This window comes from Strongylocentrotus purpuratus, unplaced genomic scaffold, assembly GCF_000002235.5.
Source record: "Strongylocentrotus purpuratus isolate Spur 01 unplaced genomic scaffold, Spur_5.0 spur5_scaffold_1, whole genome shotgun sequence".
In the NCBI taxonomy this organism is placed as follows: Eukaryota; Metazoa; Echinodermata; class Echinoidea; order Camarodonta; family Strongylocentrotidae; genus Strongylocentrotus; species Strongylocentrotus purpuratus.
In genome coordinates this window covers 27792418-27805426 of record NW_022145594.1, presented here as the reverse complement: position 1 = coordinate 27805426, position 13009 = coordinate 27792418, and the positions used below count along the sequence as shown (strand labels likewise).

The window sequence follows — 13009 nt, the reverse complement described above, 5'->3', positions numbered from 1 at the left end:
TTAAAACTTTGTTTAATTTCATGTATGTAAATGAACAGACGCCCTCTTGAGTTGGACACAGACGGTATCTGGTGCGTGATGCCAGCCAGCTTCCCTGAGAACTTTGACATCAAGACCACCAACCCAAAGAAGCCTAAAGTGGCTATTTCCTATCCTGGAGCCATGCTTAACATCATGGTGTGGGTAAGTTTTCCTCATAAATCTGCAGACAAATCAGCCCAAATGTGTAGTTAATGTCCACAAAGAAGCCCAAAGTGGCTTTTTCTCTACCCAGGGGCCATGCTTAACATCGTCGTGTGGGTGAGTTTTCCTAATGACTCTGCAGACATATCAACCCAAATGTGTATTTAAAGTCCCCATAGAAGCCCAAGTTTGTAGTTTAAAGTCCATTAAGAAGCCTAAAGTGGCTATTTCCTACCCTGGAGCAATGCTTAACATCATGATGTGGGTAAGTTTTCCTAATGACTTTGCAGAATTAGCCCAAATGTGTATTTAAAGCCCACAGAAAAGCCCAAAGTGGCATTTCTCTACCCTGGGGCGATAATGAACTTCATGATGTGGATTCGTTTTCCACCTGATTCTGCAGATGTATTACCCCACATCTTTGTCTTCTTGGTTGATTTTAGTTTGATATTTCCAAGTCATCGTTTCAAAATCCTCAGTCAGATCCCACAATGGAATGTGCTCTCCAGTATTCACACATGTTGTTCATAGTTTGGTGCAGAGTATGTGGAAAGTTTAATGAATTGGGAGTCGCTATTCTTGGTATGAACTTGAGGATCTGATATCTGTTCTCTTACTTTTCTAAGTTTTTTCCTGTATTCATCGGGGCATCGTTTCACAAACCTGTCATAAGTACACAGTCAGACCGCAGCGCGCGCGTTAATGAGGCTGAAAGCTGATTTTTACTCAGCGTCTCTTTGGTAATCTCGTGCATTCACGTGTGCTGAAATTCACAAGATTTTCTGTGAGATTTGTAAGGGTGTACAATCAGCTGCTTTTGTGGTCGATAACTTTAGTCAACATGGCAGCACGCAACGGTAATTACTCTAGAGATTTTCAGCTTCAGTTTGATATGAAACTTGCCATATTTCACAATTTTGAAACAATCTTTTTTCACCACTTTTATGGTCGTTATTTTTGTAACATTACAACAGCTATTTTGTACCCGGAATTTCACTTTTGGTTCCTGACTTTGGTACATAATTAATTTGTTTACTTTGAGATTCGTTGGAAAGATGAAAAGTCACTGATCAAAATAATGTCAAAACCTAATTGACGCAAAATCATGTTTTCTTTATAATCATAATAATTAAGACCCTAAAAACCCGGAAATTACCAATTTGTTCTTTCTATGATGGCGCGAAATTGTGTGATTTCATACTCGTGCACGCTCGCCGTCTGAGCAATGACAATGTATAACTGATTATTAAACTCCAGGGAGCTCCACCGCGCCACAAACTGGTAAAAAAAAATAAGAAAAATGATTAAAAAAGAAATATTGTAGAAAATAATTATCAAAAGGGCAATTAACGTATTTGATCCAGGGTCCTCAGATCGTTGCCATGACTGCTTATGCGCACGTGCATTACAGGCGCACGCCACAAAACTAGGTTACTAAAATCTGGTTTTTAGAATGTTAATAAACCAAAGCGGAACATATATGACGTAGTTGACGTAGTTGACCAATCAGAACGCTGTATTATCACATCGGCAAAGTTGACTACTTTTTTTAATTATTCATAAACATGGGCGTGATTTTTTTTGGTTCCTGACTTTGGTACAGCGTAAAATAAAATAATTTTGATATCATTGTAAAGAAAAATATTTATGCTTTATGCTGATTATAACATCTTCTTGACGCAAGAATGATTTCTATGTGAAAATCAGCCCTACTCTTTAGATAGATTTATCGTCGAAAAACCCCATTTTCAAGGCGAAATATCTGTTTTCAAAATATATCTAACATGATTGTCATATAAGTATATAGAGAGTGCAACTTCTTATCTTTAAAATAAGACCCATTTCATGAGAAATGAACAGTTATAAAGGCAAAAACTGCCGATCGGGAAGACCGTCTGCACTACGCATTACGTATACAAGACACGTAAATTCTTGCATACGTGCTGAGTAAAATAGAGGGTTTTTGCACCGGCTGCGGTCTGACTGTACATGTTTGCCAGCATCTCATTAAAAAGTTTGTTTTGGTTAATACACGCTTTTCAATGGGATGTCATTGAACTTGTAATTTTGACAGTTTCGTTAAAGGATGCCCTGATGGCTTTTGGTCCTTCCTTGGCATCCATCTGTTGCAAAGTTTGTACATATAAAACCCATTGTCTAATATGATTCTCAACATTATAAAATGGGATCGATACCTTTCTATAACCTGCCAGTTATTTGGAAAATATAGTAATAAAAATATCTTTTTTTTTTGCTATCCTCTCCAGGACTACAACACCAACGACCAATACCAGGAGTTGGTTGACCCCAGCAATCTGACCTACCAGGTCAGGAAAGAGAACTCCATCTTCTTTGAGGTAGACGGTCCCTACCTTGCCATGATCCTCCCGGCGTCCAAGGAAGAAGGCAAGAAGCTGAAGAAGAGGTGAGGTCAATAGGTCAAAGGTGAAGGGTCGCTCGCCATTTTAAACTAGAAGAAATGTTCATGTAAAGGGATTCATTGTAAGGTATATCTACACTTACAGGGAGTGTAGCTTAGCAAAATAATGGTTAACGCCATCTACATCTTCTTTTGGACAACTGCACATAAACAAATGGACTTGATTAACGGTCGTCAGTGACTTAATCTCTACATGGTCAGCGTTCTTGAAACAGACCAAAGTTCTCCTCACGCTTCGGTTTTGCGTATGTTGCATGCACGTGATTGCTGCCGTTGTGTGGTCCCTAATTATATTATACCAGATTGGCCCCGAGTCAGGCCACGGGAAAGACGTAGTCTTGTCAGGCTGCACTCTCCTTAAGAAACAGTTTTCCTGATTAACTAAGGTGTTTTAAAGGTAATTCAATGCTGTCTTTACCACCCAGTTTTGAAGAGTATCATTAGGTTAGGTTCATTTGATCATATTGCATATTTTCATAATTTTATTTAATTGTTTGAATGACCTGCAATGACAATTTGTTATAATCTGATCCTTTTTTGAGCTTCTTTTTCTCATTATACTTTTACTTGCATGACTGAATTTTCTTTGACTATTTTTTCCTGTTTACCTAATACTTAAGTCACAGTTTTATGTGCCTGCCAGACTATTCTTGCCCCTGTCTGACTCTCCCTGCACTGCTCTCTCTTTTATACTCTCTTGTAGAAGTTTCGTAGTCGAGTGGTTTAAGGTCGTTGTCCTTTGGCAAGGCATTAATCTTCATTTGCCACACTCGACCCAGGTGAGATAAGTGGGTACCTGGCAGGAATCAATTCATTGAAATGCTGCAGCGCTGTAATGGCAGCTATGCTGAAGCCGGGGTAATAATTAGTGCACCTCGGAATAGAATTTCTAGACAGACGGCACTATACAAATGCCTATTATTATTATTTATTATGATACAGGTACGCTGTGTTCAACTTCGATGGATCGTTGGCTGAGCTGAAGGGCTTTGAGGTGAAGCGGAACGGAGAGCTTCAGCTGATCAAAATCTTCCAAGCCTCTGTCTTTGAAGCATTCCTGAAAGGCACGACCCTGGAGGAGTGCTACGCTGCTGTTGCCAAGATTGCTGACTACTGGCTGGATGTTCTCTATAGCAAGGTGCGAAACAAATCTGTGATAATGCTCATTTTTTAAGTACAGTCAAACCTGCTTTAGTGACCACCTGTATAAAAAGACCACATTTTTTCCTCCTTGAAAATGGTTTCTCATTGAAACATGTACTAAAGGAACCTGTACATAAAGACCACCTGCCTATAAAGACCGCTTCTCCCTTGGGTGGTCTTTATAGACAGGTTTCACTGTATATGAAATAAAAATAAGAAAATATCTGACAAAAGACTTTTTCTTTTGATAGGTCTGTACAACGGGGTACTCAAAGTATGCAGTTATCTTTTTTTGTAACAGTAATATATACATGATTCACGAGCTACTTTTTGCTTCCAAAGTTTTCTCAACATCATCCACCCCAACGTTTATATACATTTCTAGAAAAATGCATCATAAATTTTTGCCTCGTTGCAGTCCAAGCATTGCCTCAATTTCAATAGTTTCAAGGTTATAAGTCTGTTTACTTTATCTTTTCATAACAAGTGTGACAAGGAAAAAATATGACAGCATTTCTTTTGTCACCCTTCTTTGAGGCATATAACGATTTATTGTTTGATGCTAATATTATCAAGTTTGGAAAATTAGGGGCATCCATTGAGAAAATTTAATTGCCCATTGCCATTTAGCGTTTACCATTGTCCCTGTTATCTTTTGTGTTATTTGTCTCCCTCTGTAGGCTGTGGACATGCCAGACTGTGAGCTGTTTCATTTGATCTCTGAGAATCGCAGCATGTCTCGTAAGCTTGAGGACTATGGCGAACAGAAATCCACGTCCATCAGTACTGCAAAGAGACTTGCAGAGGTAAGAAAGTAGTATGAATAGAATCATTGCTGGTATTGAAAGAATACAGGATAGATGGCAAGATTCACTCAAAGATACTCTGTACATAGATGGATATATGGAAAGAAGAAAGAAACAAACTAAATCATGCTTAAGGTCTATCTGCACTAGTTTGGCCAGGAGGGATTGGACCTCCCTGCATGGTCACTGACAGGTGGTTATCTCATCAGATCGGCTCTCAATTAACATAAGAAAAAGAAAAAAATGGGGGACCAACGGTCACCAATTAGGCATTGTTTTCTACATAGAGGGAGCTACAAGTAGTACAGTGGGCCTTTAACACAAAATTGTTATCTTGAATTTTTATTGATAGTTCCTTGGTGATCAGATGGTGAAGGACAAGGGCTTGGCCTGCAAGTTTGTCATCGCTAAGAAACCAGACGGCGCCCCGGTCACCGAGCGGGCCATCCCCATGGCGATCTTCCAGGCTGAGCCGAGCATCAAGAAGCACTACCTCAAGAAATGGCTCAAGTTCCAGACCATGACGGACTTTGACATCAGAACAGTGAGTGTTCAAGGAGAATTGTTTGATATAGGGGGTGTTTCACAAAGACTTAAGATCGATATAAGTTGGACTAGAACTATGGCAGGCCATTCAAGCCACTGGTTGCTCTCACCATTGGTCTCTCAAATATGATCTTTAGATAATATTTTTTCCTTCAATAATGAACTATCACAAAATGTTAATTCTGTAGATTTGTGACCACAATTTGTACGTCCCTTGGGAAACTAATGCCAGGAATGGTTAGAGGAACCAGTGGCATGAAAGGCCTGCCATAGTTCAAGTCCAACTTACATGTAAGTCAATCTTAGTCTTTGTGAAACACCCCCATGATCTCGGTCCAGATTAAACATGCCCAACAAATGGAATCCTATGAACTATTTACTACTAGTGGATGCAGACTTCTTTTCCTCAGATTGTTGAATACTTGGTGAAAGTTGGTTGAATATTATTGAGAAAAAGATGAATCCCAAAGCTATAAATCTGAGAATTTCCTCTCTCTTACTCTTACTTGCTCCTAATAATTTTGTGCCAAAGTACTGTACACCAGACAAGAACTTTAAGAATTGAACAGCAGTATACAGAGATGCCAACCAGTACGATTTCATTGTATTTACTATGATAATAAGAGTGAAATACGTCAAAACGATATCGCCTCTTAAAATATTATTTTTCATCTTTTCCAAAAAAAACTGAATGGCATAGAAACATGTACAAATAAACCGCTGCAACCCCGACACAATCTATGCTTTACAATTTTCTCATTGAATGTTAATAAAAGAGCTAACATTTTATTTGACCGTTCTTACCGTTAAAACATTTTCTGACATTTTACTGGCCCGGGGCAGTGATAGAAAATCTGATTTTTAGGATATTCAGTCTGTTTTTTGTGTGTCAAGAAGTTGGCATCTCTGAGTATTGAGGATGAGATAAGCATTCAATTATAACTGTTTATGTCGAGAAATTTGTAGGAATGCGAGAGAAACATGAATTTGTATCGTCATATTTTTGTTATTATATCATCTTTGTAGATTCTTGACTGGAACTACTACATTGAGCGCCTGGGTAGCACTATTTCGAAGATCATTACCATCCCTGCTGCACTTCAACAGGTTTGTGACTCTCTTCACCCAGGAGTAGGGCTTGTTCGTTATAACCCTATGTTAACTGGGGGGGGGGGGGGTCAATTTGACCCCCCCCTGTAGAAATTTCGTGACTACTCCGAAACCGCGGCAGATATAAAATTTTCCTTTCATGACTTTTTACTTTTGAGTCTTACGCATCTTTTAAAATAATTTTTTCGAAAATCGGACCTACGGTTACAAGGTCACGTGACCTTTTGTCTTTGCATGTCAGCCCGAAAATCGCTCATTTTCGTGATTTGTGTACAAAACATATGTAAAAGTCATTTTTCCTAAAAATAGATAAAACATTGGTAATTCAGTCTTGTTTAAAGTTTAGATGTTTGTTTTGGGGTCAAAATAGTTGAATTGTAGTTATAAATGAAATAAAACAACAAAAACAATAAAATACATAAGTTAAAAAAACAATGAAATACATAAGAAATTATAAAAACAAGAGATAACATAAGGAATAACCTGGCTCTTCCAATTTTTAGTGTTGTATTATTATTCCAAATGGTCTAATAAATATATTTAGTGAAAAAGAATAGGTAAACATGAATAATCTATGATTTATGGGCAGAAATGTGAAAACACTTCACTTGACATGCATGCAAATTTTCGCGGCGATCGGCGTTGAAACGGCCGAGATCTTAGGGGGGGGGGGGGGTCAAATTGACCTCTCCCCAGTAAAAACCTGGTCTGAAATAGCCCAGTTAAAATAGGGTTAAGCCATAAAGGGGGGGGGGGGGGTGGGTTTCAGCAGCTTGTATCTGTACATGTATGTTCATTCAGTTTTAAGGCTGTTACGCTCACTTTTCATTTACATTTTAAACATGACCTGTTTCTGTGTGGGTTTTTTTTTTGCTGCATACATTATTTTTTTAGTGATTATTACAAAATTTGTTGCTATTGTCACATATTTTGATATATATCTTCGAACAGGTTTTATACATGTTGGATCGAGAGGGTACTAGCCAAGCACGTATTTTCTTTTATCGATATGATCAAATTAGTATTCTTATATGACTTTGGTTTGAAGGTAGCTAACCCAGTCCCACGTGTAGCCCATCCTGAATGGCTCCACAAGAAGCTCTGTGAGAAGAATGATGTCTTCAAGCAACAGAAGATCAGCGAGATGTTCGTCAGGAAACCAAAAACTGTGGTAAGTCTTAGATCTGCCTTTTGTTCTTTCGTTTAATCAGGTTTTACTACTCTTGCAAAATTGCTCAACCTCAATTTTCTACACAAACCAAATTCTTAACTTTGACTCTGTACCTATTAAACACTATACCTAACCCAAAACCCAGTTTGTAACCCTAAACCTAAACCTGTAGGGTACTGTTTAAGTGTTTGATTGAATTCACCATCCTTTTTCCAAAACTCAATACTATCTATGGCACAGGAACAAGAACCAGAACCAAGTCTCGACATGGAACCAGAAAGCCAGCCAGACATCGTCGACATGGAGGACTTCGGAGCGCCCTCTGGAGGCAAGAAGAAGTCGACCAAGGTTGCCGTGGCAACCAAGAGGAAGAGAGACGACGCAGGAAGCAGATCAGCTCGTGTCGAGAGCAGCGCAGCCTTGACGGAATCCTGGGAGGATGTTCTAGGACCAGCTCCAGGAATGGGCAGAAAGAGGGTTAGATTCAAGCAATGTTACTTCTTCACAAAACATTGATAGAATAGAATAGAAATGGTTAATTTAAAGCCCCACTGTCCTACTTGTAGCTACTTGCTCCCTCTATATAGAAAACTTTCCCAATCGGTGCCTGTTGGTCCCCCATGATCCTCTTTTTCTTATGTTAGTTGAGAGCTGAGTTAATGAGATAGCCACCTGTCAGTGACCTCACTGTGGGGTCTAATCCCTTCTGGCCCAGTAGTATTGACGGTCTTTAAAAGATCATCGCAGCCAAGGGCTGAATTGCGATCCATTTTACAAAGATTCAATACAATTACAATTCAAATTAAAATAACACAAAATATGACATAAATAAACAATCAAACATATAGACATTTCATAAAAATTCATTCATTTAAATTTGTTTAAGAAAGAGAAAGGGAGAAGTGTAGGAGAAGGAGAGTTAGAGTGATGAGAAAGAGAAAGAAAGAGAAAGAAAGAGAGAAAGAAAGAAAGAGAGAGACATAGAGAGACAGAGAGAGAGAGAGAGAGAGACAAAGGGAGTTCTTATATTGCAGATGAGGGGAGATGGCAAGAAACATTCAGACATGATGGGTTAATTTGTTAATTGCTTATTTATGCTAATTGCTAGGAAAGCAAGTCTGTATTTTTGATTTTCAGAGGCCTAGGGCATAATTTTTTTTCAAAGAGACTAATGCTGATAATTTTGATGGAAGGCCCACTCCAAGGGTATCAGTTTTATACTGCTATGGTATTGAATGCATCTTTCATAATTTCTAAGACCATCTCAATATTATTCGCTTGAATAAGTCTTTGCATATTGTATCGGTGAACTGGTCATTAATAACATTTCCTAGAAATTGTGCTAAACTATCGGTATGCTGGCAGTTATAAGCAACACATAATATCTTTGATCAGTACTTGTCAGTTTTAATGTCTTACATATGTTGTTCAGCAAGGAACATTGTATTATGTGTAAAAATCAATGCATCATGTATTAATTGACTGGGATGTTTGTGGGGCCATCTTTGTCAATTGTGGGTCGGTCCTGAAACGGTTCAGAAATTAGCTATTGCAGGGTGCGGAAAGGACTATGAAAATTTCTCTCTTGATTCTCTCAATTCCTCTTTTCTTTCTCTCTGATTTATCCAGAAAACGATCAAAAAGTGGGTGGAGTACCAAAAGCAGAAATGGGCCCTGCAGGCGAGGCAGAGGAAAGAGCGGAAACGGCGTCGCCTTGACGATGGGATGGATGCCGGTGTAGGGGGTGTTGTACGAGCCGGTGCCAGCACGGGACTCGGAAGCTTCTTCCGACGGACGGCAAAGACGATGCTGGACTCACCTTGGCAGATCATTCAGGTTAGAATGATGTCTTTAAATTTTTAGTTCTGAGATCAATCGTACTGTTTGTTAAAATTGTTGACAGTCAGCTTAAAGAGAAGGTTGAGTTCTAGGGAGAGGTGAACAATTATTTGTGACCATTATCATTGTTATTATGCAAGTGTGGAAGAACATCAGAGTAAAAAGATGACTCCAGAATCTCACACAACTGATTCATGAAAATGTATTTCTAGTGAAAGCCGTAATGGAGCGTTGTAAGAAAGTTGCAATTAATTGCAAATCCCCCAAATCAAGGGTAAGTCTTGCGATTAAACTGATCGCAACTCAACTTTCTTGTCACGCCCAATTAGTTGAGAGAGAGACACAGAGAGAGAGCGAGAATAAAAGCTAGATTTTGTTAACTTAATTTAATTGTTAAAACTTTAATCCTAACAAAATCCTAGGAAATTTAGGAGTCTAGTGGGGCGTTGCAAAAAAGTTGAGTTGCAATCGATTGCAAATATCAGTTGCAAATTTTGCAACTTGCAATCAATCGCAACTTACAATCAATAGCAATTTTCTTGCAACGCCCCGTTAGTGTTGTGCCATAAAACATAACATTTATGAAGTTTAACCGTGAATGGCTTTGTAATGTGTTGTGTAGATCATGGAGACTGGTCATCCAGGGCTGTTCAAGCTGTGGGCTCTCATTGGTTCTGATCTTCACAACATCAAGCTGATGGTTCCTAGAGTCTTCTATGTCAACCAACGGACTCCTAAAGAGAACATAGAGGGTGCAAGTAAGTCCCTGATGGTGGTGTTGGTTGTGGTGATGATGATGGTGGTGATGATGATTGTGGTGATGGTGATGATGATGGTGATGTTGGTGGTGATGATGGTGATGATGATGGTAGTAGTGGTGGTGATGGTGATGATGATGATGTTGGTTCTGATCTTCATCACATCAAACTCATGGTTCCTAGAGTCTTCTATGTCAACCAACGGACTCCCAAAGAGAACATAGAGGGTGCAAGTAAGTCCCTGATGGTGGTGTTGGTGGTGGTGATGATGATGATGATGATGGTGTTGGTGATGATGATTTTGGTTCCGATCTTCACCACATCAAACTCATGGTTCCTAGAGTCTTCTATGAGGCTGTTCACACCGGCAGAGATAGCGCGCTAGACCGCGCTACCTATTGGAAGGTACAACGTCGTTTCGGTCCGCCCAACAGCGAGCCACGGCGAGCCAAAACGGCGTGCCACTGGAGCACCTCTTGGGGGTGGTCCACGAGAGATAGCGCGGTCTAGCGCGTGCTAGAAAAAAGGGGGTGCTACATTGCGGTGTGAACAGCCTCTATGTCAACCAACGGACTCCTAAAAAGAACATAGAGGGTGCAAGTAAGTCCCTCCCTGATGGTGGCGTTGGTGATGATAGTTATTAAGGAGATGATTATGATGGTGATGTTGGTGGTGATGTTGGTGGTGATGATGATGATTATTGTGATTATAGTGGTGATGGGGATGATTGTGATGATGATGATTGTGATGATGATGATGGTGATGGTGATGGTGATAAATGATGGTGATGGTGATAAATGATGGTAGTGATGATAATGATGACATGATGGTAATGAGGATGATGGTGATGATTATGATGTTGGTGATGATGATGATTGCAATGATGATGATGGTGAAATCAAGGATGGTGATGATGATGATTATGGTGATGAAAGTGATGATGATGGTAGTGGTGATGGTGATGATGTTGGTGGTAGTGGTGATGATGGTGATGATTATGATGTTGGTGATGATGATGATGGTGATGATAATGGTGATGATGATGAGGATGAGGATGATGATGATGATGATGATGATGGTGATGATGGTAGTAGTGGTGGTGATGATGATGATGATGACAAGATGGTGGTAATGAGGATGAAATTTGTATTGACTGATGATAATTGTATTCACATATTTACTGACCATCTTCCAAATTTAATTGTCTGCTGTCTAGTGTGGAAGAAAGTGACAAGAACCTTGCCCAGATCCAATCCAGTCCTGAATCTCTACCAATACACCGTACCAGAAGAGCTGTACCAACAACACGCCAAGTAAGCTTTTCTTTTGTGGAATTCTACCAAAAGAAAATGGAAAAAATGACATTCTTTTGGCTTGAATAGATTCAATTTTACAGTTGTGCATTTATTTTTGTTTTGAATCATATGACTTAAGTTTTTAGTATCTACTCTGTTGTCAAGTTTGCCAGCATCTGTTAATTCTAGCACATGTCTTTCATTGTGATGTAGGTGGACTTGTACTAGCAATCATTACCGTTTTGTGAATTAATGCCCTGATTCCCATGTATATACTTTAAACAACAGAATTATTCATACCCCCTGTAAATTTGTTGAATATTTGTAAGTGTAAGCTATTATATGCCACATTCTCAAGACACAGTAATCGGGATAAATCAATTTATAGCATGACGAGACCGAAGCGTGAGGAGAACTTTGGTCTGTTTCGCGAACGCTAGTGCCCGCTGACCATGTAAAGTTTCAGTTGCAGACTACTGTTTATTAAGTCCAATCGTTTATGTACAGTTGTCCAAAAGAAGACGTAGATGGCGGTAGCCAGTATTTGCCAAGCTACACTCCCTTTAACATCTGTTGTCTTTCTTCACAGTGAACTGACAGCAGATCTAGCGGCTCCTGACATCGAGGGGGTCTATGAGACCCAGGTTCCTCTGGAGTTCAGAGCCCTGATGAAGCTCGGATGCGTGTGTATGGTCAACAGACAGCATGCTAAGTTCCTACTAGGAGGGGTGAGTACTCACGGTGGTGGTGGTGGTGGTGGTGGTGGTGGTGGTGGTGGCAGCGGCGGCGGTGGCGGCGGCGGTAGTAATGGTGACAATAGAGCGCTTTAGCAAACACGACGGAAGCAAAGATGACGGGAGGATTCACTAAACTGAGATCAATTAATTTATGCAGTTCCGATTCTGTCTATTGAAATACTATTATTCTTATCAAGTGAATAAAAAATGATTTGTATTGAGGCACTTTACAAAGACTTATGCATTAAATTTGGTTACATTACGAAAATGGTACGAAATGGTATGGCGATACAGCTCTTCAGTTGTGTTTAGGGAACAGACGCTATTATGGCCGAGAATGGTCGGGAAAATCAACAAGACGGAGAAATTCTGGTTCGTGCATGCGCAGATTGATTGTTTCGCTTGGTTACCCTCATCCTCGCCTTTCGTCTTGTTTGCAAAAGCGCTTTATTGATAGTGGCAGTGGGGGTAGAGGTGACGGTAATGAGGATGTTTATGATGATAACAATTTTGATGATGATGTTGATTTTGATGAAGATGATGGTGATGGTGTTCATGATGATGAAAACGATGATGACGATTAGAGTATTTGGGCCCCAAAGAAATTTGGATATGTGTGAATAGTTGACTGGGCCAGGTTCCTTATGGGAGGGGTGAGTCTAGATAGGAGATATGATGTTGATGATGATTGTGGTGGTGGTGGTGAGGGTGGTGGTAATTGATGGTGATGAGGATGATATTGATGATGATGGCAATGATGGTGTTGATGGTCATTCAAGCTTTATAGGAGCATTGTTGTGTGTGCATGTTGAAAGGTGGCCTGCCAAGCTCCTCAGGTCTGATAAAAACCCAATTTAAATCGGTTCCCCAATTTTTAATTTTTTTTTTCCAATTTTTTTTCTTCCCGATTGAAAAAAGAAGAAAAAAAGCCACTATCACCCCTGGCTCCTACTGAGGGATAATTAAAAGTGTTATCTATTG

General features: G+C 39.7%; 1 protein-coding gene across 2 annotated transcripts in view; it reads left to right on the top strand.

The window, feature by feature from the left end:
* Window positions 1–13009, top strand: part of LOC589064 (DNA polymerase epsilon catalytic subunit A) — a 52587-nt gene that overhangs the window by 21707 nt on the left and 17871 nt on the right. The window contains exons 20-32 of one of the 2 annotated variants that reach the window (XM_030977944.1): window positions 39–183; window positions 2451–2608; window positions 3566–3761; window positions 4447–4572; window positions 4925–5116; window positions 6145–6225; window positions 7277–7399; window positions 7640–7876; window positions 9029–9235; window positions 9861–9926; window positions 10160–10229; window positions 11213–11309; window positions 11881–12019. In XM_030977944.1, the coding sequence (XP_030833804.1) occupies window positions 39–183; window positions 2451–2608; window positions 3566–3761; window positions 4447–4572; window positions 4925–5116; window positions 6145–6225; window positions 7277–7399; window positions 7640–7876; window positions 9029–9235; window positions 9861–9926; window positions 10160–10229; window positions 11213–11309; window positions 11881–12019 (1837 nt within the window). Of the gene's footprint in view, window positions 1–38; window positions 184–2450; window positions 2609–3565; window positions 3762–4446; window positions 4573–4924; window positions 5117–6144; window positions 6226–7276; window positions 7400–7639; window positions 7877–9028; window positions 9236–9860; window positions 9997–10159; window positions 10230–11212; window positions 11310–11880; window positions 12020–13009 lie in introns of both variants that reach the window. The other variant, XM_030977943.1, reaches the window with a different exon arrangement.